A 27106-nucleotide genomic window follows, 5' to 3' on the forward strand; every position below is an offset into this window, starting at 1 on the left:
AGGGTTGAGTCTGCGAGCGCATGCGCTAGGACATGCGTCTCGCTTGCAAGACTGTTGTGTACAGTAAAGGGCTTGGAGCCGACCCCAATCCACACCACCCCATTTAAATCCAGTCCACCCCAATCCAATCCAGTCCACCCAAATCTTATCCCACCCCCTCCAGTTCACACCATCTCAATCCAATCCACCCCACTCCACTCCAGTCCACCTCACTCTACCCTAATCTACCACACCCCATCCCAGTTCAGCCCACCGCGCTCTAGTCTGAATCCATCCAGCCTACCCCACTCCAATCGACCTTACCGCAATCCACCCCTCTCCGGTCCACCCCTCTCCAATCCAATCCTTCCCACCCCAGTCAACCTCACTCTGTTCTAATCATCCACCCCACCTCGCTCCAATCCACCCCATTCCAATCCAACCCAATTCAACACACCCCACCCCAATCTAATCTACCTTACCCCATTTCAGCCCACCTCACCCCCAATCCACCCCATTCCAATCTACCCCACTCATGCCAACCCACCACACTCTACTCCAATCCACCCACTCTATTACAATACAATCCACCCACTGTATCCCAGTACAATCCACCCCACTCCAATCCATGCAGCCAACCCCACTCCATTCTATCCACCCCACCCTGCTCCATTCTATCCCACTCCGCTCCGATCCACCACACCTCTTTCCAATCCAGTCCACCTCACTCAAGTCCAATTCACCTCACTCCAGTCTAATCCACCCTCTCACCCCACTGAAATCTAAGCCATCCCACCCAGCCCACCCAATTCAATCCACCCTACCCAAGTTCAGTCAACCTCACTCCAGTCCATCCACCCAACCACACTCCAGTCCAATCCAAAACACTGCACCCCAATCCAACCTATACTACCCCATTCCAGTCCACCCCACTCCAATCCACCTCATTCCAGTCTACCCCAACCCACCACACACTACCCCAATCCTCCCGCTCTATCCCAATACAATCTACCCCACTCAAATCCATCCAGCCCAAACCACACCAATCCATCTAGCCCTCCCCACTTTACTCCAATCCCCCCACTCATGTCCAACCACCCCACTCCAGTCCAATCAACCCCACTGAAATCAAATCCACATGCCCCGATCCACCCACCCCATCCCAGTTCACCCACTTCAATCCACCTCACCCAAGTTGTCAGCCCCAGTCCAGTCCAATCCATCTACCACACTCCAATCCACCCCAATCCAGTACAACACACCCCACCCCAATCCAACCTATACTGCCCCAGTCCAGTCCAATCCATCTACCGCACTCCAGTCCACCCCATTCACTCCAATCCATCACACTCTACTCCAATTCACCCATTTTATCCCAATCCAATCCACCTCACTCCAATCCACCATCCCACCTGACTCCAATCCATCCAGCCCACCCCATTCCAGTCCACCCCACCTCACTCAATCCACCGTACTCTAGTCCACCTCTCTCCATTCCTATCCACCCTACTCCAATCCAGTGAATCAAATCCACGTCACTCCAATCCAATCCACCCCACTCCAGTCCACCCAGCTCAATCCAATCCACCCCAGCTATATCACTCTAATCCAAACCACCCACCCCAATCCAAAGTGATCCACCACACTTGACTCCACCCCAAACCCATCCACCTCATCCAATTTCAATTGACCCCACTCTAATCTAATCCAATCCGCCCCACCCCACTCAACCCCACTCTACTCCAATCCACCCCATTGCCTTAATCCACTCCACCCTATTCCACCCCACCCCACTCCACAACACACTACCATTGAACCACGGAACTCTACTCCCCTCTACTCAACTCTACGGCACTCTATTCCTTCTATTTCACTTTACGACATTCCAACAAATCCACTCTGACACTCTACCCCCCCATTCCACTCTGACACTCCACGCCGCATACTTTCCGCCACTTTCAGCATCCACACTGCTGTACAACATGGCAAAACACATTGCCAAGGCCAGTAGCTCTTGTATAGGGGAGACCTATTGGTTTTGTTAATGCTCATGTCTGTGTATTTATAATAGTAATAATGTCTCTCATATCTTAACTACAGTATATAAACTTCAGGACTTTATTTTAGGTTTGTGTTCGCTGAGCCATAAGTAACCTTTAACTATGTTTTTATTCAGGGCATAAATAAAGTAAATAACAAAAAAAATCTAGTGTCTGAACAGAGTCTAAGACTATCCAATGAAGATTTTAATGTGGCTCAAACGTTGTTTTCTTCTCTTTACAGTCAATCAGCATCAGCAAAGCGATCAGCGCCCAGGAAGCGCCCGTCAAAGAGAAGCACGCCCGCCGTATCCTTGATTCCTGTGGTCATTACTGAAACTTTATTTTCCCCCCATAATCCTCTCTGTTCAAAACGGTGCAGTTGGATGTGGCTGACCCCCCCCCCCCCCTCCGCCCCCCCCCCCCCCCCCCCCCCCCGGCTGCCAAACCACAAGGGCCGAATTAGTTCTTGTCATGTTAACGTCTGTGAAGAAGTCACCAGTGGTTGTTTTCTGCCTGTTTGCTGATATTATTCCTGTAGGGCGTTTCATGACACTTTGTTGTGGCTTGGATAGACCACACACATTCCTGTCTGCAGTGTAAAGGCCCACATGGGTGTATCCTGTAAACAACTAGCAGAAAACGGCCCTGCAAGGAAGCTGTCCTGCAACTCTGCCATATGGGACGGCCAACGTGTTGCTCTGCCCCCATCCACATGTCCACTTCCAGGCAGAGCACTCCTGTCCCATATTGCACTGTCAGTAGATCCAGAACTGGGGATACACTGTCCTCCTTGAGAGCGCACTAGAGCTCCTGGGAACTGATTGGCAAAAACAGAAAAATAGATGCTGTATCCCCTGCCTTCCCCAGAAGGTGGTCTATGCCAGGGGTTTTCCATCCCACTCCAAGAGGGCAAAATCCACGCCAGGTGTTCAGGGTGTCGACATAAGATGTAAATGGAAAATAGTGCATAGTGGTTGTCCTGAAAACCTGGCATGGATCTGGCCTTCCTGGCTCTACATCGGATGCTCTTGCCATCGGCTCTTCCCATGTGCAGTTCTTCCAGATACTTAAGTTTTTCTTGTATTTCTGCAGCCGGTGTTTCCAAAAGCCAAGGAGCCTAGTTTGATTTTACCGCATGCCTCTCTCTTCCACACCTTATACTTCAGGCTAAATCGGATCGTTGCTATTTATTTCTCATCCACGCCTTCTTTGTTTGCAGCATGCAAAGGGATCACTGCTGTGAAAACTTTCAGATCCAGTCTGGTGAGGAATCTGTGGTAGAGAATCCACCAGATAGAGCTCCACTAAATGTAAATAACTTGTTCCTTTGCTCTCACCAGGGCGTGAACATTCCCCTTACTACTTTGGTTTTAACAATATTGTTTCTTTAGGAGTTACATTGTCTTTCTACTGGAGATAAATGTATTCAATATTTTAGTTTTTTGGTGGTATCTTCCCTTGGAAAGAACTAAAGGAAGCTCTGTGTTACTTCCCAATAGGGCACCCTCTGAAGCAGAATACCAATGGAACACTTTGCATAATTATTAACTATTAAAACTAGGTTGTAATTCTTTTTGTTACGAAAAAAAATTGAAGATAAATTTGATCCGTGATAAAGCCGATGATCTCAAATCGCAGAGGCAAAAGCATAAATATTTGATGTATTTTATTCAAGAATTATTGTTTGCCTTAACTTTCATGAAGGAATTATTTTGGGGACACATCAAGAAAAAGGAGCATTTACGTTTTGGTCTTATGCCATTGCCCTACCTCTGCCGAGCAGCGCCATCCTCAGCTGGAAGTTCTGCCATGTGCTGCACAAGGTGCTCCGGGATGGGCATCGCAACGTAAGTAGGTCATTTTGCGCCCTTTGAGAGATGCTCAAATTTACAGTAAAATCTTTCAACATCAGTGGATAAAAATGGTGCATAGCAACTTGGAGGCTAGGTTATATGCCTCTGAAGGTATACCTAAGTCTGACTTACATTCTCTCATGTTAATGTCACGGTGCTTGCTTTCCATCACAATTTGAACACCCCAACTGTGTGTGTGTGTGTGCTTGCGTGTCACTGTAAGGACGCAGACAGAAGATGTGTTGACTGTTCCTGTGGGTTTGCTGCAGAGGAGCCTGGAGCTGATCTTTGTATTGGTTGGTGTTGATTGATTAGAAAGAGGCAGACATAGCAAACAGATACTTCAGGTACAATCAAGGGTTAACTAGGATTTATTGATTTAAGTAGTAATGTAAATAGAATAGCCCCAGCTGGAGCAGGATAACTTCTTTACTCAGCCTCCAGCTGCCTCCCGCTGACTATCCTCACACAAGGTTACACCATCCAAATTCCATCATGGCATTGGTCGTATTCCAGGCATTCCTTACAGTCCTGCAGGCAGGAGGGATACACATTATAGGAAGTCTGTGCGAGTCACAACAGTTACCTTATTTGGCAGAATGAGCTACTGGATGTAGGTTTACTTGTGGGGGAGCCCAGGAGGACCATAATGTTATTTAAAGAACCCTTATGTTGTGTACGCAGAATAATGCGTACTCTGTGGCTGTCGAGTTTGTTTGTTCGGCAGCATGAACTCTGCAGGTTGTTGATTTCCACCAAGGCTGGTGCATGGGTCATTCTGTGACCACATGCTTTACCCATTATTACACATTGGGACCTCCAGCTCTCCTGTTACTGTTGGATGTCTCACTGGGAAGAAACACATCCTTTGGTTGTGCGAGTCCCAATTCATTTGAAAGTTTCATGTCATTGTGTTGGTGGCTCTTTGATCCAATATTGTCAGCTCGTGTCTTCCTGTGCTCAGTAGGGAGGCTCTCAGATACAGTGTAGGCCATTGTGGCCTGCTGTCAGTGTCTGGCTCCGGGTACACCCAGCAATGTCCTGTGAGAATCTCTGCAGTCCAAATGCATGAGATTGCGTATTTCTGCCAAATTTCTCACCGCTGAGCTCAACAGGGCCAGTCCTCCAACCCCAGAGTCTGTGTTTGAGTTTCTGGATTTCGGTCTGCTCTTGCTGCCCTTGTGTTTGGTTAATTCGGAGAGTGTCGTAGGCCTTGCAATAAAATGTTTTTTTAGGTGTGTAAGTTGCCATTTGGTGTTTACGTGTGTTGTTGTCTTTTGTGGTTCTGACGTAGTTGATTTTCTTTGTTTTTATGTAGCACTGATTCAATCTTAGGACAGCTTCAGATTGTTTTGTGTGGGTAGTGAAGGAGGCGGATACCACGGAAGTGGGTGTGTTCCGCGCATGTATACAGACCTTGTGTTCTGGGGCGTGATTTCTGGTTTCTAGAAAGGCCATTAGCGATGAGACCTAGATGCCTGTCGAAATCACTGCCTTTTCAAGATTTTCCAGAATATCAAATTCTCAACGTCGGGGTGGAGAGTTCTAGAGGGAAGAGCCTTGACCGTAAGATGTTGCTGCTCATGGGGGAAATAACTTATTTGATGCCCATCCATATGCAGTAGCTCACAGGAAGTTTGCTTTGTTGTTCAATATTACCTGAGGGGGCATGGAGTTCCAATGAAATGTTCTGATTCTTAATTTTTTATGAGCTTCAATTTTTTACCCAACATGTGTTCAACGCTCTACATACCTGCACGTGTGGGTTTCCATGTAAAAGCTCATAAATCGGTCAACTTTGCTTTCCCATATCCAAAATACTATCTGTGGTCCCGCATGGCATTGTAGAGGTATCATTCTCAAAATAGTTTAGTCAGGCATTTGCATGTAGAATTTGTGTAAGAAGGGAGTACATTTGTGTGTGGTGTGTATTTGTAGCGGTGGTATGGTCAGGTTTGATGGTGTTGACTAGTAGAATCTTAGTATACAATGCATATACTGGCAAATTTTCTTTGTAATCCGATTCATTTGTGCCAGATTTGGCAGTGATTGTCCTGCTGCATTTCAGACTGCAAGGTTTTGATAAGCATTAAGAATACACAATTTAAGGACAGCAGTTAGCTTTCTAGCATTATGAATGCAGAGTTCTGCTCCTCTATTGTTCAGTATATCTGTGTGCTGATTGGATAGCTGGTAAGAGCCATTTTAGAATGTTGAGGATGACCTGATTGTTCTGTCATAGGGGAGGCACAGAGCTACACGTTCTGTGAGGATTCATTGTAGGCTTAGGTTTCCTCAAAGGGTCTCACTTTGCGAGATTCCCTGGGGCCTCATTCAGATTTTGTAGGAATTCCCACCTCTCCCTTGGCCCTCTTAATCAAACCTCAACTACTGGAGCTGAACAAGAGGTTGCTGCTTACATGCGTAGAGTGTAAGCTCCAGAATCCCACTGTGTACAGCAGTGATAACCAGTGATCAAGACCAGCTGCCAGGCAGAAGACATCTCTGGTGAGACAGTATGACTCTTAATGGATGAATGAATGAGTGACTGATGACATCCCCTTGGCACATATTGAAGAGCTATCTTCTTTCAGGAGGGTTTAGGAGAAAAATGTAACCCACCAGAAAGGTGCAGTGCGAGAGCTGTGGCTAGATCCGATCTGCTTGTAAGAGGGGGCAAGCATCACAGGTTCATCGCACAAAATTAACATATAGCATTTCATTTGTGAAACCTCTCATCAGAGTTGTGATCAGCAAAATACTTGGCTGAGAAAGGGTTGAAAGCTAAAACCACACATTTAGCAGAAAAGTGAAAATCTGCACCCTCCCGTGGTGCTAAACTCCCCTTCAGAGGTCTGAAGATCCACCTTTTTCAGATGGCATATGGTCCCCACTTGAATTCTTCTCAATCAATAACCACCCTTTTCCTCTGTCAGAATTTTGAAACTGCTAATCTCTTCCGCTGTCATTATAGGAACCTCCAGACTGTTTGTGTTGTCTGGGCTGATCCTGAAGGGAATCCTCGTGCCTCCAGTCAGTCTATGAATATGTAGTTCAATACCAGTTAGATGAACCACAAGGTCACTTTCACATCAGATGCTGAAAAAACAACACATTGGTGGTTCTAGCCCATTCACTCAGATTAAGCTTGACTATTCCAGAGACCAGTCTCATCCCAGCCCTTGATGTATCTGTGCTGCTCACACCTTCGTAGGTATCTCTTGAGAAAGTTCTGCGATGAAATGAAAACATGGCCTATTAATGCTTGCGTTTCTTCACCTCAGGTCCTGCAAGACTGTCAACGGCATCGAGGCAACATCCGTGAGATTGGGGAATTATGGGTGAGTGAGCGGTCATCTTTAATTTGCTTCTGATAGAGGTCAGGAAGGATTAATTGCTGGAAGTGCATCAGAAATGAGATGAGAGAATGGGATCAAGTTCAGATGCTGAAAAAGTGTGATGTAAGCAAAGTGTAGGGGAGAGGTGGTGTGATAGGTATACACTCCACACATACACTAACCATTGACAACTCTTTGATGGCTTTAGCAAGGTTTAGGAAGGTGAGAGTGGTATCTGCACCATTTTTGTGTAGTCTCTATCTGCAGCACTTGTCCCTGATAATCACTGATTGTGCTAGCGGCCTCCGGTTTGAATTGGATTACATACTCTCCGATAGAGACTTCTAGTTGCAGATTCCTTACCTTATGAAGTTCCACAGGCGTCCGTCTGGATCCGGAGATTTTTCCCGAGTAGTACCTCTGCGTGTGCTTAGGTTGCGATGAGCAGCTCCGCGTCTGCGCTCATCTGTGCCCGATATAACATTGAGGATCCTATATAGGTACATCCCCGACTTGCTGAAGTCAGTTCTTTACTTTCCACACCAGCCAGCGCTAATCCAAAGAGAGCTACCGCTAAGTCAATTTTTGACTGGCCTTTTTGTCAAATTTTTTCAAGTTGTAGAACTCTTGGTGCATCGAGGATGTCCTCTAGGAAGATGGGGTCCTGTCATTGGGTGACACCGGTGACGGATCCGCACCTCGTGTGCCTTTGGTGTCTGAATCGCAACCATGACCCAAAGTCCTGCCGGGTAATGAGTCCGAAGGCTATGAGGGAATGGTCCCTAAAGCTGATGGTGGCCCAGTGCTCGGCTCCGCATAAGTCCTGATCTCGCTTGAGAGGAAGGTCTCGGGATCGGTCACAGAGCTCCCCTATCTTCTTCATCCCATTCCAAGTTCTCAGATGTTTGGGTAAGTCATGGCATAAAAAGAAGGCAAAACGTTCTTTGACTTTACCCCATCCATCGGCTGACGAGACGAGGGAGCTTCGTTGATCACGGCCTCCATCTGCGAAGCCTGCGCCTGGGCCAACTTTGCACTTCCCCGAGTTTCCGAGAGCGGGAGCAGCCTCTGACCTGCCTGCCCACAGACCTTCCTTGCAGTATACAATAGGCCACAAGCACTTTCAGTTCACCATGCTCCCTTTTGGCCTTACCAGCATCCCTCGAGTGTTCACCAAGGTGATGGCGGTGGTTGCAGCTCATCTGCGCAGGTCAGGAGTTTTAGTCTACCCCTGCCTCGACGACTGGCCGTTGAAGGCGGGCTCACCCCAGGCTGTCATCTTCCACTTCCAGACTACGGCGGACCTCCTGCATTCGCTGAGGTTCACTATATACATGACGAAGTCACACCTTACTCCCTCTCAGATGTTCCCTTTCATCGGAGCTGCTCTGGACACAGTGCAGCATTGGATTTATCCTTCAGAACAGCGAGTCCAGGATATTTAGTCTGTGATACTGATGTGAAACTGATATTTCATTCTCTATTTTGGTTTTTGGTGAGAATGACTGAGGCTGCTGGGCCTCGTTGGCTCCTGCATCCTTCTGGTGACACATTCCATCTATCCTGACAAAATGGTGCTTTGCAACAGGGCTTCTTTTTTGCCAAAAGTGGTCTTGCCCTTTCATGTAGGCAAATACTTCACCTTGCCTACTTTTTACATCCTAAGTAAGAGGAGAGACTCCACTGCCTGGAGCCAGAAAGTGCATTGGCGTTCATCCTTAATCGTACAAAAGAGTGCCGGGTGGGTGATTAACTGTTGGTTATGTGGATGCAAAGAATGGTCGGGCAGTGCAGAAGCAGACTATCTCTCCATGAGTCATACTCTTTATTAAAATCTGCTATGCACTGATCAAGAAGCAACAACCTGAAGGTTTGGGAGTTCATTCTACTAGAGCAACAGCTGTGACCACTGTGGTAGCACGCGGAGTTCCAGTCCTTGACATCTGTCATGCGGTATTGTGGGCTTCCTTTCACACATTCACCAAACACTGCTGCCTGGACAGTCCGGTCTGTAGGGGATGGTACTTTGTCCGTTCAGTCCTAGAGGACTTTCTAGTTTGGTCTTGGTTCGCAGTCCCACCCTTGAGGATGGTATCGCTTGGTATCTATTTACAAGTTAAGGAATCTGCAACTAGAAGCCTCTGTCAGTTGAACAAGTTACTTAACTTTGGTCACGCCTTATCTGGTAGAGACATATTCTAGTTGCAGATTCCTTACCGACCCACCCGTCCTCCCCGAGAACTGATTTCTAGGGACAGGGGCTCCCTTTTCAGGCTCTTCGCTTTGATGCACCAGTGGTCAGTGAAAAAAACGGATGTTAGCGTGGCAGAGTGGCGTCTATATAGGACCTTGAACGTCATATCCGGTGCGGGGGACAACGGATACAGAGCTGAATGACGCCACCTAATGGCATGCAGGGGTACTGCTCGAGAAAAATCTCTGAATCCAGACTGACGCCTAGGGAAATTCACAAGGTATGGAATTTGCAACTAGAATGTCTCTACCAGATAAGGCATTACCAAAGGTAAGTAACTTGTTCTTTAGGTCTACCATTTCCAATAACCTGGCATCCCTTTCTCTCCCTGGAAAGAGCAGCCAGTTACTTATGGCATTCTCCAGGATTTCTCTGTCATTGTTTAATGTGTTAGCTCCCTTCCCATGTTACATTTCTTTTTAGTTTTGCTCTAATTTTCCACCTCTTCAGACTAAATCAGTTCTACTAATTCTGATCACCTTAATGGTGTGTATGCTGCTGCTTCTCTATGGAAGTAACAGAACATCTTAAAGTTGGTAGGTAGTTGGGGGTCAGGTGTTTTATATGTGATGAGAATCAACTGTGGTCTGCGGGCTTTAGGTCGGATGTTTTTATGGGCCTTGCCTACCACCACCAAAACAGTGTGAGAAACTTGGGTATTCTCATCGAAGAACATACATCTCCCCGATTTAGGCTCTTTCCTCCAGATAGCTGTTTGATCCACCGGTCACGATTTTGAATTCTGGCTAGACCAATTTAGCCTTTCATCTTTCTCAGTTTGATAAACATGAATGCCATTACGTTGGGTAATGGTAACACATTGGATAAAATGGTAAAAACTGCTGCCTTAAGTGCTACATAAAAAAGTTATTAACAGAAACTCCTTTCACCCTCTCCACCGCCGAAATGAGTGGCAGAGTCAGGCCATCAGCTATACACCCTGTCATGCCCCCTGCCCTGTATGCTGGTTAGCCTATCTTCTGCAATTTGTTCTTTAAATGTGTCAAGTTTGTTTGGTTTTCGAGATCCTGGCACACAGAGTTCTAAAGCTGCACACCCACAGCCTTGATCGGCCTCCACGGATCTCGTGGTTGTATCAGGCATGTGTGATCAGGTTTCATGCACTTGAGGTTTTGGCTGAGTATCTTATTTGGAAATAGTGCTTGTAGGTATTTTGGGTTGTGGCCGTCACGTGCTCCGAAGATGATGCCGAGTAGTCTGAGGTTTGTTCTCTGTGCCACCCGGAGCCAGTGTGAGGCTAGCAAGCGTCCACCCATGCCCTGTCCATGCTGCTGTTCTTTGGAACTTGATGCCTCAACACCTCTGCTTTCACAGACGCATGTTTTTTCTCAAGTGGTAGAGGGGTAGTTGTTTTCCAATCACACCTTATTATTATGTTTCTGTTGCTCTTGTCAGGTAGTGGATAAACAGCGTCATGAATCTGTTTGGTAGTAGGAGCCCTTTACAAAACAAATAGAGCCCGGAAATGCTCGAGTCCAAGTTTACAGGAGGTAGGCGAGGAGGGAAGGACGGTCACAGAGCTGATGTAAGTAACAAAGGAACTGAGCGCCAGATCTGACAGGTGATCGGCAGAGCGGAAGCTGAAATCGTCGAGATGATTGGGATTGGGTCCCATGTCTGATATAAAGTGCGGTAGAGGTGAGAACTTTTCCGAGGTGCACAAATCAGACAGCCAACTCATGGCTATGCCTGCTTAAAGTGCTTGTAGCGGGCTGAAAAGAGACTGGTATAGACATGTTTTAATATGATTGGAAAGCAGACACGAGGAGGTTCTTGGAGAATGGCACGAGAAAGGGAATCCCACAATCTTGGGCTGACAAGGCAGCAGTGTGCTTTTTTCATAGTTGCCATTTTCGAAGCGGGTTTGTTAAAGAAAGCTTTGCCTTCTAGAACTAGATTTTTTTGACGGGCCCCTGATTCTTGGTCCATTAGATATTTTTGAGCATTTGCAATGAGGCATTAATGTACTGGCTATACTCATGGTTGTTTTCATAATATTGTGCAGGCTTGCTCCTTCTACAAAGATGCCCATAGATTCCACTGCCAGTGAAGAATAGAACCAGCACATGTTGGACTGTTCCTGGCGTGTGACCGACACTGCCCTGGACCTCCCTTGTGTTTGGTTGCACAAGCTTGTCAGGAGCTCTCCTGATTTCCTTCCACACCAGTTTACTCAGGGCCACACCAGTCTCACCAACATACAGTTTGGAGTTTTGGACTATCTGCGTCCTAGAGTCAACTGCTTAGGTCGGGCAGGAATGTGTGAGACTTTACAGTTGATCTTTAATATCTGGCATGAATAGCCCTCCCAGTCAATACCTGAGAGTACCTTAGCATTTGTATTCCATGAGGTGCAGTGAACTTTGATGTAAAACCTTATATTTTGCTGTTTTTCCACAGGGACATTTACACGACAGATACGGACAACTTGTGAGCATCTATGTGAAACTTTTACTCAATAAGATGAATTTTCACCTAAAGGTAAGCTGTTTTTTCCTCTCCATTTTAGTCCCAAATATATTGCTTGGTTTTCCTAAACCTATTGATGTTTTTATCTTAAGGAGTAATATTTATTCATGGTCTCAAGGAGTTTGAAGGAGAATCAGGACCCAATGGAGAAGGCATCGCAGCTGTGTTCAGCGCTCAGTCATAACTTTGTGGGCAGCCACAAAAAATTGTCAATTTTTTTATTACATGTACTGCACTGCCAATCGTACGGCTAAAAATTCGAAAGTGGTGAATAAAGTGCATTAATATGCTGAGTTTTTCAGAGGTTTATGGGGGAAAGATATATTGATGTTGGGAAATGTTTTCACTATGAAGAAAATAAGTGAATAATCCAGCAATGGATGTCTGAAAATGTACTCATGTTAAATCTCCGAAAACCAAATTCCTTCTGGTATCTCCAAAACACTATAGCAAATTGGACCCAGTGCTATAGGCTGAATTGAAACTCGATGGTCTCTCCCCAAACTTGTTATTTGAAATTACCCTGCTGGGTTTCATCCTAGACACAAACTTAGCCCTCTTCTCTCAAGTAAACCAAATCCACAAACTTTATCCTCCACTCCCTAACATAAATAAAGAACTGTTGCGTACTCCTACAACTGAAATCTGCTTATGCTTGGGACTCATAGCTCCACACTTCCAGAAATATAGCAGCGATGCTCCAGGTCTCGTTCTAGCAGAAATGTGCATTCAGCCCTCTCTCTCCGGTGGCCAGTCTCGCCTTCTAAAGGGACAGCCTTGGAGATCGGTTCTAGTTCTTAGAGGGCACCAAAAAGACTAAGTAAAAGTGATTATCGTTGCAAAACATTTTGTATGCGTGATATCCCAGATGAACAAAATCAGGATCTGGAGAAATTTCTGCATGGAGATTATACACTTGAAATGGTTGAAAATTCAGTAAAGGTGCAGATTTTTCCCCAGACATATGTGGTATTTGGGGTTTTCCAAGCAATTGCCTCGAGAGAATGCAGTGCAGATGTGTTCAGTGCTCACAGAGTCATAACTTTGCCGGCAGCTGCAAAACAAATGTCAGTGCTTTCCTTACATGTCCCGCACTTCTGATTATATGGCTAAAAAGTTGTGAGTGGTGGGGTAAGTGCAGGCATTTGTTGTATTTTTAAGAGGTTTAGTGGGAAAGGATGTATTGGTATTGGAAAAAGTTATCACTATGAAGAAAATAAGGGAAAAATATAGCAAACTGACTTCTGTTAAATCCTCAGAAAACCAAATTTATTCTGGTATCTCCAAAACACCATAGCAAACTGGACCCAGTGTTATTGGCTAAACTGAAACTCAGTGGTCTCTCCTTAAACCTATTTGAAATTAACCAGCTGGTTTTCATTCTAGACACAAACGTTTTTTATTTATTTTTATCATTATGTAACGATAACAATATAGTCTATGTCTCACATCTGAGAGGCCAGCATTAACAGCACATGAAATGAGCAAAGCATAGTTATAACAACAACATTCAACCTTCTTACATTATCTTCCTAACAAGATTCAGGCTTCACGGAGTATGATATAATGCTATTAAAATCTGAGCACTCCCGATGTGCACACTGAGAAACGAGAGAACTATACAACAACAGACAGATTCAACTCAGAAAGCTAAGAAGGAATTGAAGAATAGAGGAAATTATAGATAAAGGCAAAGGAGAAAAGATCAGAACAGTTCTGCCGCCGACAGTACGTCAATATTCCTGCAGTCCTTGTGAGATAGCGCAGAAGGAAGGAAATCTTTTAGTGTTATCTGTGGGAAATGTCAAGCCACTAGACGCTGCCAAAATCTCGATTCTCCAAAATAGCTTGCAGTGGGCCCCATATGTCTTTCGGACGCGAGCCCTCAGGCATGAGGTCCCAGTATATCATCAGCTGCTCCTGACAGAACAATGCATCCTGCAGCCACTCACGACTCCGGGGAGTTCTGCCACGCCCTCAACACATCGCAACCCTGCGCTTGGCCAGCAACAACAGCAGCCCTATCAGTCTTCTGTGGGCAGCTGGGACCCCTTCCACCTAACCTAAGAGGGCAAGCTTAAGAGTGTGCAGCATCTCGTCACCAGTCATCTCCTCAATGATGTGCAACATCTCTGTCCAGTATTCACGCATCCAGGCACAGCTCCAAGCGAGGTGCAGAAAGTCCGCATCAGGGGCCCCACATCTCTCTCAACGCGCATCAGCACGCAAACCCATGCATCTCAAGCCATCCTAGACACAAACTTAGCCCTCTTTTTTTAATTAAACCAAATCAGCAAACTTTATCCTCCACTCCCTAAAAAAAAAAAAACTATCTTGCACTCCTACAACTGAAATATGCTTATGCCTCAGTGATTTAACAAGTGGACTCAGGTTAAACCCTCCCTCCAGATGTTCCTCAAACAACAATTGCTCTGTTAAAATCATTCTTTCAGTGAATAGCAAAGGGTCTCTCTTCAAAATAAAAAATTGACCTCGTAACACCTATATTAAAGCACCTCCAATATCTACACTTGGTAGAGAGGTTGAAATTTAAAGTCTGCAGCCTGACAGATAAGGCCGTCCATCTGAAGAACCCTTCCTACCAAATTTGTTGACTGCGCCAGGAAGACCACGAGGATTGAGGAGCGATGACTGTTTCCTTCTTGAGTCACCTAAATTTTAAACCAGCCTAGCCATGATAACCTCTTTCACCTATGGCCCCAGGCTGTGGAACTCTGTCCCCAAAAATCTGAGGTCTGTGCCAACCTGATCCTCTGTTAAATTCACCGTCTTTTGTGTTTTGCCAGAAGTAATTGGCTCATCGGATGTGACCTAGCAATCACTCTTATCCCTATGTTCCTTCTTTCCATTATCTCCTTCCTTCTCTATTTTGTTCTCGTTTTGCAGGTTTTTGATTTGTTGTTTGATGGAGCTATGATGTCCCTTGTAAATCACACTAATATCAGTTAGTGCAGTCAGCACTATATAAAATTGTTAAATAAAAAGAGGACATTTTATTTTTCTGTATGCTCGTTTTCTCTAATCTTATAGAAGATTTTTCTAGCGTATGGCTGGTACTTTCATAAATTGAGACAGATGAGTAAACATCTGCACTGGTTTGGCATAAGTCAACCAGTCGAGGATTTAAATTATTATGGCCTGAGACATTCCTTCCTAGCAAAATAGTGGTTTTGAGCTAAACTATTCTGCCCACTTGAGAGAGCAAGTTTTAGATCAGACATTAGTAATTTTAGTTTTTGACAGGTGGGATCCTAACCTTCACTGTTTGACTGAGTGATTTAATTTTTTTTGTTTTTTTTTTTAGCATCCTGAGTTTCCACCTAACCTGGAAGTGTCAGACGAGGTGCTGGAAAAAGCTGCAGGCACAGATGTGAATGACATGTAAGTGTTGCGTGGATGAGCCGGAAGCTCCAAAACCTCTTGTTCAAATGACAAACTGTGCACAACGTCTCCCTGGGCTGTTCTTCCACCTCGCCCCCCGCCAACATGCCAAACTCCAGTGAAAAGTAAGGCTCTCCCAGTAGGATATCTATTGGTTCTGTTTAGTGCTGCATTTTACATGTTCTGTGCTTCAGGGTGCTCTGCAACACAGACTATTTGTGGAAATTAAAAAGTCAGAGAGGAAACAAGTGAATAATGAGCAAAGGTAAATAAAAAAAAAAAAAAGAAATGTTGAAAAGGATGAGAGAAAGGTTACATTTGATGTTCTTAAAATAGTAAGACGTTCTTCACTCTTCTCACCTCAGTGAACCCCTGATAACTGTAGTGGGACCAGCTCCTCATGGCTGAGAGAGAGAAAATATCTATTGTTTTTTTTTCTTTTTTACGGAGAGCCCTTGCCCCAGTGACACAGAGATCACCCCTGAGACTTACACATATAAATAGGCCCAGTGTCTTAAATAAAGGCCTAATTGCAGCAGTGCCATTTCACCAAACTAAGTGAGGTAGGAGAAAGGAACTCAGGCTGTTTATCTGCTGATGAAACCACAGGAAGTGATATCACACACATTCATACTCACACACCCTCTCACTCACACTCTTACACGCTTACTCTCTTTCACTCACTCCCTCACACAGATATATATATGTTCAATGGCATGTGTAGCTGCAGATACACATGCTTTGCATAAGTCCGCCATCTAGTGTTGGACTCTGAGTGTTACAAGTTGTTTTTCTTCAAAGAAGCTTTTTTGAGTCACGAGATCGAGTGACTCCTCCTCTCGGTGATAGTACACATGGGCATCTAGTCCTTTTTTAGATTGTCTTATTTCCGCCGTCAGGTTCGGACATGTTCCCTCTCGCTCCGGTAGATCTTGGTTTGGTTCTATCTGAACGTCTCCATCTTTTCTTTAAACGTCGGTATTGTTTCGATCATGATTTCTGACTATACTTGATCTGATTGTAACGTCTGTATTGACTAAACGCCCTTTCGGGCGACTGCGCCCTTTCTGGGCCAACTGCGACACAGGCTGATGGATCGGACTCCGTTTTGATTTTGCCCTCGGTGCCATGCTAAGTTCCCCTACACCAACCAACACTCAGGGTGCAACCGATTTCTCTCTTCCGATCACAAGGAAGAACCCTGTGAGGCGTGCCGATCCTTCCGCTCCAGGAAAACTCTGAGGGATCGAACAGCGCGTTCGTTAGGGATGACATCCAAGTTGACCGAACAAACGCCCAACATTTTCAGTGAGGAACAAGCGCAGACTGCAATTTCCATTGCATATTCCGATTCTGACCATGACTCTGATGGGGATAGCTAAGTGATTCCAGCGGCACAGTACGTGAGTACGCCAGCCCCTTCATGTCATCAAAAACCAGCCTAAAGTCATCACAACTGATCTTGTGTCCACCACTGCTTGCCGGCCCTAGTCGGACTCGAAAGATACATCTTGGTGACAGATCCTCGGGTTCGGCATTGAAAAGACCAAAATACATTTGGCGTCAACCAAACAGCGTTCCACACCTGTTTCAGGATTGACTCGAAGAGCTGAAACATCCAAATTCCACCTCGGGGACGATACACCCAACATCCATTTCGGAGCCGAAAAAGCTTCCATCAGTTTCGGAGTCAAACCGGTGGGGAAAAAATATGTTCCAACTGCAGAACAATCATCAGACATTAGGCTCATACTTGAAGTGATGGATGATAAACATCACAAAATCCAAATCCATAAAGATACTGGAAGGATTATTGCTTCTCCTCCTTCTACAACTAAGGAAATTATCTTTCCAAGAGACTTTGGACGAAGGGCCTTCACCTGCAAACATTTCCAAACACAAGGAGAAACCAAAGACAGTACATCAGTCTTCACCACCACATTCTCCTCTGCTTCCCACTACTCTACGACCTGATACACCTCCATCAACACCTTCACCTACACAGTTCTCTCTGCAATCCCTTGTATCTTCACACGGGGTGACTTAGGGGACATCCCTTACAATCTAGACCCATGAGATCTGTATGACCCAGTCCTATTCCATCTAATGACCCTGATGTATACCCCACTAGGCCATCTCCACCTGAAGATACCACGTCCTATAATCGGGTCATTGCTACATATCACAATGTGCTGTAGCACTCCGACCCTAAAGAGGATGATTTGTTATTCAACACACTATCCTCTACACACAAAGTGTACAACTCAATGTCAAATCAATGGAGAACTGCCAACTCTCAGGCTCTTTTAGCCAGATACGATAGAGCCCATTGGGATGAAATGGAGAAGCTCCTACAATATCTCCTACTGCAACACCAAAAAAGGGCCCGCAGGTAGTTGCAGAGGTACAAGCTATCGCAAACAACCAAATTAGATCCGCCCTAGATGCAGCAGACACTGCTGCTAGGGGCATTAACACTAACGTAATCATCAGAACGCACACTTGGTTGCGATCTTCAGGGTTCCAACCTGAAATATAACAAGCTCTGCTTAATGTGCCTTTTAATAAACAGCAGGTATTTGGACCAGAGGTGGATACCACCTTAAATTTTTTTTTAAAAGGACTCTGACACACCTAAGGCCACAGGTGCCCTTTACACAACACCTGCTAGGGGTGCGTTTCACAGGCCCCACTTCAGCGGTGGTTCTAAACAGTCAACATCTGAACCCTCTACGTCCCAACAAAAACAAGGACAACAAAATAACTTCAGAGGATCTTTCAAACCCTCCCACAGAGGAAACAACTTTAGAGGTAGAGGAAAATCCACTGCCACAAGAGGTGTCCCCAACTCATCCAAACAGTGACTCTCTCCACAACCCCACACAGCATACCTCTCCTGTGGGAGGAAGACTGGAACAGTTCTATCATCAATGGCACAACAATACGACGGATCAATGGGTGCTGTCAATTATCCACAATGGCTATTGCTTAGAACTCATCTCTACTCCACCAAACATTCCCCCTCGCTCGCACAGTCTCTCTCTAGAACACCTCATTTTGTTAAAACAAGAATTACAATCTCTTCTACTCAAAGGCGCAATAGAGATCGTACCTTTACCTCAACAAGGGACAGAAGTATATTCTTTTCCAAAAAAGGGTGGTACTCTCAGACCAATCCTGGATCTCAGACCACTTAATCAATACATTCTCTCAGAGCATTGCCAACTCTTCAGGATTTCATTCCCTTACTACAAAAACATGACTGCATGACAGCATTAGATCTAAAAGATGCTTACTTCCATATTCCCATTCATCCAGCACACCACAAATACTTAAGATTTGTGATAGCAGGCAAGCACTACCAATTCAAAGTCCTACCCTTTGGGGTAACAACAGCACCAAGGGTATTGACCAAATGACTAGCAGTGGTTGCAGCATACCTCAGAAGGCAACATATACATGTTTTTCCTTATCTGGACGACTGGCTCATAAAAGCCAGCAACATTCAAACTCGTCAACAGCACATACAATACACAATCAATACCCTACACAGTCTATGGTTCACAATCAATTACCAAAAATCCCATCTGCAACCATCACAAATACAACCATATCTGGGAGCAATTCTAAATACTCAGTCAGCATTAGCTTATCCAAACAAACAAAGAGTTCAAGCTTTCCATAATATGATATCTCAGCTACAATACAATAAAACGTACACAGTAAGGTTTATCATGAAACTGTTGGGAATGATGGCATTGTGCATAGCAATAGTACCCAATGCATGTCTAAACATGAGACCCCTACAACAGTGTCTCTCGCAACAGGGGTCTCAAGCACAGGGTCAACTTCACGATCTAGTGTTGTTGGACCGCCAGACTTACAACTCTCTGCAATGGTGGAATCACACCAACTTAATAAAAGGGCGGCCATTTCAGGACCCTGTGCCACACACCATAACAACCACTGATGCATCAATGACAGGTTGGGGAGCCCATCTAAACAATCTTACTATACAGAGAGAATGGGACTCAGTACAGCAAACCTAACACATAAACAACTTGGAATTGCTAGCAGTGTTCTTAGCACTCAAAGCATTCCAACCACAGATCACACACAAGACAGTGTTAATAAGCACAGACAACATGACAAAAATGTATTATCTGCAAAAAGAGGGGGGACACACTCATTTCAGTTGTCCCTTCCAGCACTGACAATTTGGAAATGGGCAATTCACAATCGCATTCAACTGCTAGCAGAGTATATCCCAGGGATATACAACCAACTAGCGGCCCTCTTAAGCAGGACGCGGCAACAAATGCACAATTGGGAAATTCACCCACAAGTGATTCAACAGTACTTTCACATGTGGCGAACACCACACATAGACCCCTTCGCAACAAGCAAAAACGCAAAATGCCCAAACTTTGGAGCGAGGGTGTGGGTACCTGGATGCAAAGGCAATGCTCTATGAATCAGTTGGTCAGGGATATTTGCTTACGCTTCCCCCCACCACTAATTCCATTTCTGGTCAACAAGATCCATCAGACACCCCTTACTATGATACTCATAGCCCACACGTGGGCACGTCAACAGTCTTGCACAACGCTCTTGGATCTATCTATAGTACCACATCAAAAGCTTCCAAACAGACCAGACCTATTGACTCAAAACAAAGGTCAGATCAGGCATTCCAATCCCAGTATGCTCAATTTAGTGATTTTGTTCCTGAGATTATAGAGTTTGGATATCTACAGCTTCCTTCAGAATGTATGAACATTCTAAAAGAAGCGTGTAAACCTACAACTAGACAGTGCTATGCAGCCAAATTGAAACATTTTGTATATTACTGTCCACCCAAAAACATTGATCCACTTGAAGCATCAGTACAGGATATTGTCTGTTATTTGCTTTACTTACAAAGAACAAATCTTGCATATTCATCTATTAAAATTCATGTAACAGCAATATCATCCTACCTCCAAAACAGAAAATAATACTTCTTTGTTTAGAATTTCTGTCATAAAGGCTCTTATGGAAGGCCTTAAAAGAGTTATTCCACCCAGAGCGTCACCAGCTCCTGCCTGGAATCTTAACATTGTGCTCACAAGGCTTATGGGTCCACCATTTGAACCCATGCATTCTTGCACTCTTCAATTTCTGTCATGGGAAGTTGCTTTCCTAGTAGCAATTACTTCCTTAAGGAGAGCTAATAACATTCACTTAAGAAGAACCTTTCTTCCAAATTCACAAGCACACAATAGAAGTTAGGATAAATCCAAAATTCCTACCCAAAGTGGTTTCACCATTTCACATCAATCAGCCAGTCGAATTGCTAGTCTTCTTTCCTCAGCCAGTCGAATTGCTGAAAGAGCTATTCACACTCTTGATCTAAAAAGAGCTCTTGTGTATTACACAGACAGGACAAAAGATTTCAGAAAATCTAAACAACTTTTTGTGGCTTTTCAGCAGCCTCATAAGGGTAATCCTATTTCAAAATAAGGATTAGCAAGTTGGATAGTAAAGTGTATTCAAACTTGCTATCTTAAAGTTAAAAGGCAACTATTAGTAACTCCTAAAGCACATTCTACTAGAAAGAAAGGAGCTTCAATGGCATTCGTAGGAAATATACCAATAGCAGACATATGCAAAACAGCCACTTGGTCCACACCACACACATTTAATACACACTACTGTGTGGATGTGATATCTCGCCAAATAGCAAATGTTGGTCAAGCAGTGCTTAAAACACTATTTCAAACTACTCCAACTCCTACCGGCTAGCCACCGCTCATTTTAAGAGGTGACTGCTTTTTCAGTCTTTGAAAAGCATGTGTATCTGCAGCACCACATGCCATCGAACGGAAAGTGTCACTTACCCAGTAGACATCTGTTTGTGGCATGTAGTGCTGCAGATTCCCATGTGGCCTCCCTCCTCCCCGGAAGCCTGTAGCCATTGTAGTACTTTCTTAATGTAAATATGTGTTCGATGGCATGTGTAGCTGCAGATACACATGCTGTGCATTATCCTGCCATCTAGTGTTGGGCTCGGAGTGTTACAAGTTGTTTTTCTTCGAAGAAGTCTTTTTGAGTCACGAGATTGAGGGACTCCTCCCCTTTCGGCTCCATTGCGCATGGGCGTCGACTCAATCTTAGATTGTTTTCTTTCCGCCATCGGGTTCGGACGTGTTCCTCTTCGCTCCATGTTTCTGTTCGGAAAGTTAGTTAAATCTCGGAAAATTCGACGGTATTGTTTGCGTTCGGTTTCGGGTTAGTAATAGCAGATCGACACCGAAGAAAAGAAGAGCTCCGGTAGCCCTTCGGGGCTTCCACTCCCCGGCGGGCCCTGGTCGGCCCTACCGTGTGCGTCTTCAAGGCTCATAAAACGGACCCCATTCCGCTTCTGCCCTGAATGCCACAATAAGTATCCTTATACAGACCAACATTTGGTCTGTAATTTGTGTTTGTCCCCCGAACACAAAGAGGATACCTGCGAGGACTATCGGGCATTTTGGTCGAAGAAGACGCTACGGGACCTGAGAGCTCGAAGGCTTCAAATGGCGTCGACGCCGGCAGGACACCACGACGTCGAAGAAGAGGAGACTTTCTCCATTCCTGATTCGGACTCGGACGAGGCCGAAAGTGAGCAGCCGGCGAGGCAAAAAACCGTGAGTAAAACTGCCCCGGCCAGAACTCGCACAAAGATAATGAAAGCCCAGGGGACGCCACCGCCGGCAGGCCATGGCTTAACCCGTAAGCACGGTGACCAACCATCGGCACCGAAAAAGGGCACACACGTGTCGAAGACATCTGACTCTGGTCGAGATACCGGCACAGAGTTTACTCGGCACCGAGATACTGGCTCTGACCAAACTCGGCACCCCAAAACCGAAAAAGGTGGCTTCGGAGCTGAAAAAGACTGCGGAAAAGGTTCCGGTGCCGAAACACCCATCCTCGGAGCCGAAACAGAGCTCCTATTCAGAAGAACAAGGCCTTTCATCACAACTACAAGGCCATACATTTGGACACGAATTACAGATGGGAGAGCCAGACTATACACAAAGAAGGCTCCATATTCAGAAGGACACAGGGAAAATAAGAACTCTTCCCCCAACTAAAATGAAACGGAAACTCGCTTTCCAAGAAACAGAAAAACAGGCAAAAGTGGCTAAAGAAAAAACTCCACCACGTTTTTCGCCACAGCACTCAACACAACTGTCACCAATTGCAACACCCCCAATGATGCAATCACCAACGCACACAGGGATGAGCCAGGATGATGCAGATGCATGGGATCTATATGATGCACCAGTATCTGACAATAGTCCGGATTCCTACCCGGCAAAACCATCACCACCAGAAGACAGTACTGCTTACATGCAGGTGGTGTCCAGAGCAGCTACTTCTCACAATGTAGCACTGCATGCAGAACCTATAGAGGATGACTTTTTTTATCCAATACCCTGTCATCAACACATAGCCAATACCAGAGTCTGCCTATGTTACCAGGCATGTTAAAACACGCGAAACAGGTGTTTCAAGACCCCGTCAAAGGCAGAGCCATCACACCTAGGGTGGAGAAGAAGTACAAACCTCCCCCTACGGACCCTGTGTACATCACGCAACAACTAACACCTGACTCGGTGGTAGTAGGGGCAGCCCGAAAAAGGGCAAACTCACAGACTTCTGGGGATGCCCCACCACCCGACAAAGAAAGTCGAAAGTTTGATGCAGCAGGGAAAAGGGTTGCAGCACAAGCAGCCAATCAATGTCGTATTGCCAATTCCCAAGCTTTATTGGCAAGATATGACAGGGCTCATTGGGATGAAATGCAGCATTTCATTGAACATCTTCCCAAAGAGTTTCAAAAGCGTGCACAACAAGTGGTGGAGGAGAGTGTCAAGATTGCTCTGACCCGGTGTCTCGGGGTCGAGTCTGTTCTGTGCTGGTATCTCGACCGGAGTCTGATGACTTCGACACATGCGTGCCCTTTTTCGGTGCCGATGGCCAGTCACCTAATTTTCGGGTTAAGCCATGGCCTGTTGGCGGTGGCGTCCCCTGGGCTTTAGTGATTTTTCCGTGAGTTTTGTGCAGTGACTTCTTACTCACGGTTCTCGGCGTCTGTTCGGGATCGACCTTGTCCGAGTCCGCGATGGAGAAGGTTTCTTCTTCTTCCAAGTGTTGTTGTCCTGTCGGCGCTGACGCCATTTGTAGTCTTCTTGCTCTTCGGTCTCTTAGCGTTTTCCTCTACCGAAACGCTCGACAGGCCTCGCAGGTATCCTCTTTGTGTTCGGTAGACAAACACAAATTACAGACCAAATGCTGATCTATGTAGGATACTTGTTGTGACATTCGGGGCAGAAGCGGAATGGGGTCCGTTCCATTAGCCTTGAAGACGCACGAGGTCGGGCCGACCAGGCCCCGCCGGGGAATCGAAAACCCCGAAGGGCCACCGGAGCTCTTCAAAATTCGGTGTCGATCTGTTGTAACTAACCCGATACCGAACGCAAACAATACCGTCAAATTTTCCGAGATTTAACTAACTTTCCGAACTGAAACACGGAGCGAAGAGGAACAAGTCCGACCCCGATGGCAGAAAGAAAACAATCTAAGATGGAGTCGACGTCCATGCGCAATGGAGCCGAAAGGGGAGGAGTCCCTCGATCTTGTGACTCGAAAAAGACTTCTTCGAAGAAAAACAACTTGTAACACTCCGAGCCCAAAACTAGATGGCGGGATGTGCAAAGCATGTGTATCTGCAGCGTCTCATGCCACGAACAGATGTACACTGGGTAAGTGATATTTTCCATATATATATATATATATATATATATATATATATATATATATATATATATATATATATATATTATATATAACATTTGCTAGAGACAGCGTTATTTCAATTATTATTGAATAATAAAAGGGGATGAACTTTACTTCAAGAAAATTGTTTTCCCTTCTGCCTTTTTTTTGGATCCATGTTTGACTTGGTGCAGCCGTTCGGTGAGCAGCTTCTCGCCGTTTGTGGAATATATATATATATATATATATATATATATATATTGACACTCTAGAATTGTAGGATCAAGTGCTGTGCAGAAAAAAAAAATATTATTAGCTACTAAAATTCGTTGAAAGTATTACAGATGTTAACATCATATTTAATGCTCAGGATTCAATTGTTGCAGCGTAACTCACTGGCATTAAAAGTGCCACTGAATCAAGTACCTACCTGTTCTTGCATCCTCACCAACATCTGGTTTAAGGCTGGTCTTGAGCACTTTGACAATGCCATCCTGAAAGAGAATTTTGGTAAAATGGATTTGTCAGGGTGCGTCAGATCAGCATGTGTGTTGCAGTTTTTTTTTTGTGATCGGATCACACAGTACACAATTCCATTCATGGAATGTTGGGAGGTGGAGGGGTACCTCACCTTTTGTTACTGGAATCATTTCATAGGGACTTCTCATGTGCAGCTGAATTATGTGGTCACTTGCAGCCTCCTTGTGTTTGCAAAATGCATACAAGAGAGACTTCCACTGTAATTCGGAGAAGGTTGGTCTGGATACCAGTTGATGAAGGGACATCGGCTAGCTGTAACACAACAGGACAGCTTGCATCTCCAACTGCAAGTCAGATTCACTCAGGACAAACCAGCAGTGTTCATGCAACAGAACCAACAACAGATCTCTCTGTACCAGCATCCCCATCGCATCCAACTTCCCTACTCTATACTTGACACCACAAACTGGGTTACACACCCAGTCAGTAACTTTTAGCACCTAACTCAAGGGCCTGACACAAGACAACATCTGACTGCTAAAGGAGCATGTGGTCCATCACAAACATGATCTGGAGAGACTGGTGCCAATCTCTTCTTTTCCAAACCAGCCACCATTGCACTTGTATGTACGTATGTATGTGGAATTTTCTGATGAATACTTTAATCGCAGATTTCTCACCTTTAGAATGTTCCCAGGTGCTCGATAGGTAGCGCTATGCATCTCCGGGTTTACTTCATTCGTCCCCAGACATGATGATAGAGCTGCATATAAGCACCACCCTGTACATTCGCGTCATGTCTTTTCTTTCCACGCCTTCATGCGTAGATCAAGGGCTCTTTCTTTTTCCTTGTCAGTTGACAAGATTTTTTCAAAGATTCTTCTTTTTTCTAGTTTGCAAGGGAACTATGTTTCCCTAATAAAAGTTCAGGGTTTAAACCTTGTGAGGATTGTCACAAATTGATAACTGTGACAGACTCTCGAATTTATACCTCTGGTGTTTGAGGTTGGGTGTATTACCCAAGAGTCCTGCGTGGAGTGTGCCCTTATGAAAGAAGCCATGGAAGTCCCACTCAAAGTAGAGGGCACAGACACATTCCCGCTCTTAGGCCATTCCAGCAACAGGTCCTTGTTGCTGTCTTCTAGTAAGTCAAAGTCCCGTCAGATGCCCAACTTGGACTTGTCCCCATCCTGCTACTCTCAGCCAGAGACCTCATGAGGATGTCAGAGTGTCCCTCTGTCTTGCTCCCGGTTCCCTGCCAATAAGCTGATTCTGCAGCTGCTCCTCAAGCACCCTGAGTTTCTAGGGTCAGCGGTAGATTGATGCCTTTAAAAAGGCCATGGTGTCTTCCTCTGGTGTGCCTTTGAGCCCCAAGGATCTGTGCAGGCCTCCAGATGGGCTACCGCTGGCAGATCCATTCTTGGTGCGTTGTGTGCCTCCTGAACCTGTTTTGTGTCTTCAACATTGGAGATGACTTTGAATCCAGTACCAAAATTGATGCTGGTCCCTTTAACTTCAACATGGCACCGGCTCCACCTAAGGAAGACCATGACCAAGTATTTCTGTCTAACTCCAAACCAAATTCATCTTGACCTGACTAGGCTACTTACCAAAGCCAATCTGACATGCCCGGTCCTAGTCCAATCCAACTCAGGCAGAACCCTGCCTTTACCTCAGAGCTGCACTCCAGAAGATTTTTGGTTCCAACTCTGATCAAAGTCAACTAGCTATCGGCGATGAATTGAAATGATGAGGATTATTTCCACAAACCCACTATGATGATGGCAACCTATACATACATTTGCAGGAGGCCAGTATGTTGGACATTTCCCCAGATACTGGGTTTTGTTCTCCCACAGGACCATCATCAGAAGAGGCTACTTCCTTCGCTATGGTGACAAGACATGCTGCGGACGTATCATACTTACAGCTGCCACCTATAGAAGTTAGCTAAATGTTTTAACAGAAGTGTTGCAGCCTGAGTGGGTTTCATCTGAGACTTTACTACCTATCAATGAAGCCCTGGCTGACACCCTCATGAGCACCTGGTTTAAGCCTTGTTCCTGTCCTCCAAGCGACAGGCGGGTAGCCTGGTGTCACGGGCCAGCACCAGGTGACCTTTACTTCTTGACACAGCATCCTACACCAAAAAGTCTGGTGGTTTAGGATTCCACCAGTAGGGTGAATGCCAGTTCATTCGCTATGACCTCACAGACACAAAGTTGAAGAGAACAGAGCATTTGGGAAGCAGATTATTTCTTCAGCCTGCTCTGTGGTCAGCCAGTGCCATCTGTTTGCGGGGGAGATATTCTCATGCTTTATGGGACATGGTTAGCAAGATATTGCCAGCAGTTCCTCTGACATTTTGGACCAACTGTGGTCAAACCTTCCGGGGCCACTGAAACATGTTTGTGGCCTGATGTTGCCCCCGAAATACAGACCTTTACATGCCAAACATTTGGA

General features: G+C 45.3%; 1 protein-coding gene across 1 annotated transcript in view; it reads left to right on the top strand.

Annotated features, from left to right (window-relative positions):
* The window catches only part of HIP1R (huntingtin interacting protein 1 related), a 360114-nt gene that overhangs the window by 131110 nt on the left and 201898 nt on the right, over positions 1-27106 (top strand). The window contains exons 2-6 of the mRNA XM_069214961.1: positions 2263-2326; positions 3726-3868; positions 7159-7215; positions 11888-11968; positions 15282-15358. Of these exons, the coding sequence (XP_069071062.1) occupies positions 2263-2326; positions 3726-3868; positions 7159-7215; positions 11888-11968; positions 15282-15358 (422 nt within the window). The remainder of the gene's footprint in view (positions 1-2262; positions 2327-3725; positions 3869-7158; positions 7216-11887; positions 11969-15281; positions 15359-27106) is intronic.

This window comes from Pleurodeles waltl, chromosome 11 (assembly GCF_031143425.1).
Source record: "Pleurodeles waltl isolate 20211129_DDA chromosome 11, aPleWal1.hap1.20221129, whole genome shotgun sequence".
Taxonomy (NCBI): domain Eukaryota; kingdom Metazoa; phylum Chordata; class Amphibia; order Caudata; family Salamandridae; genus Pleurodeles; species Pleurodeles waltl.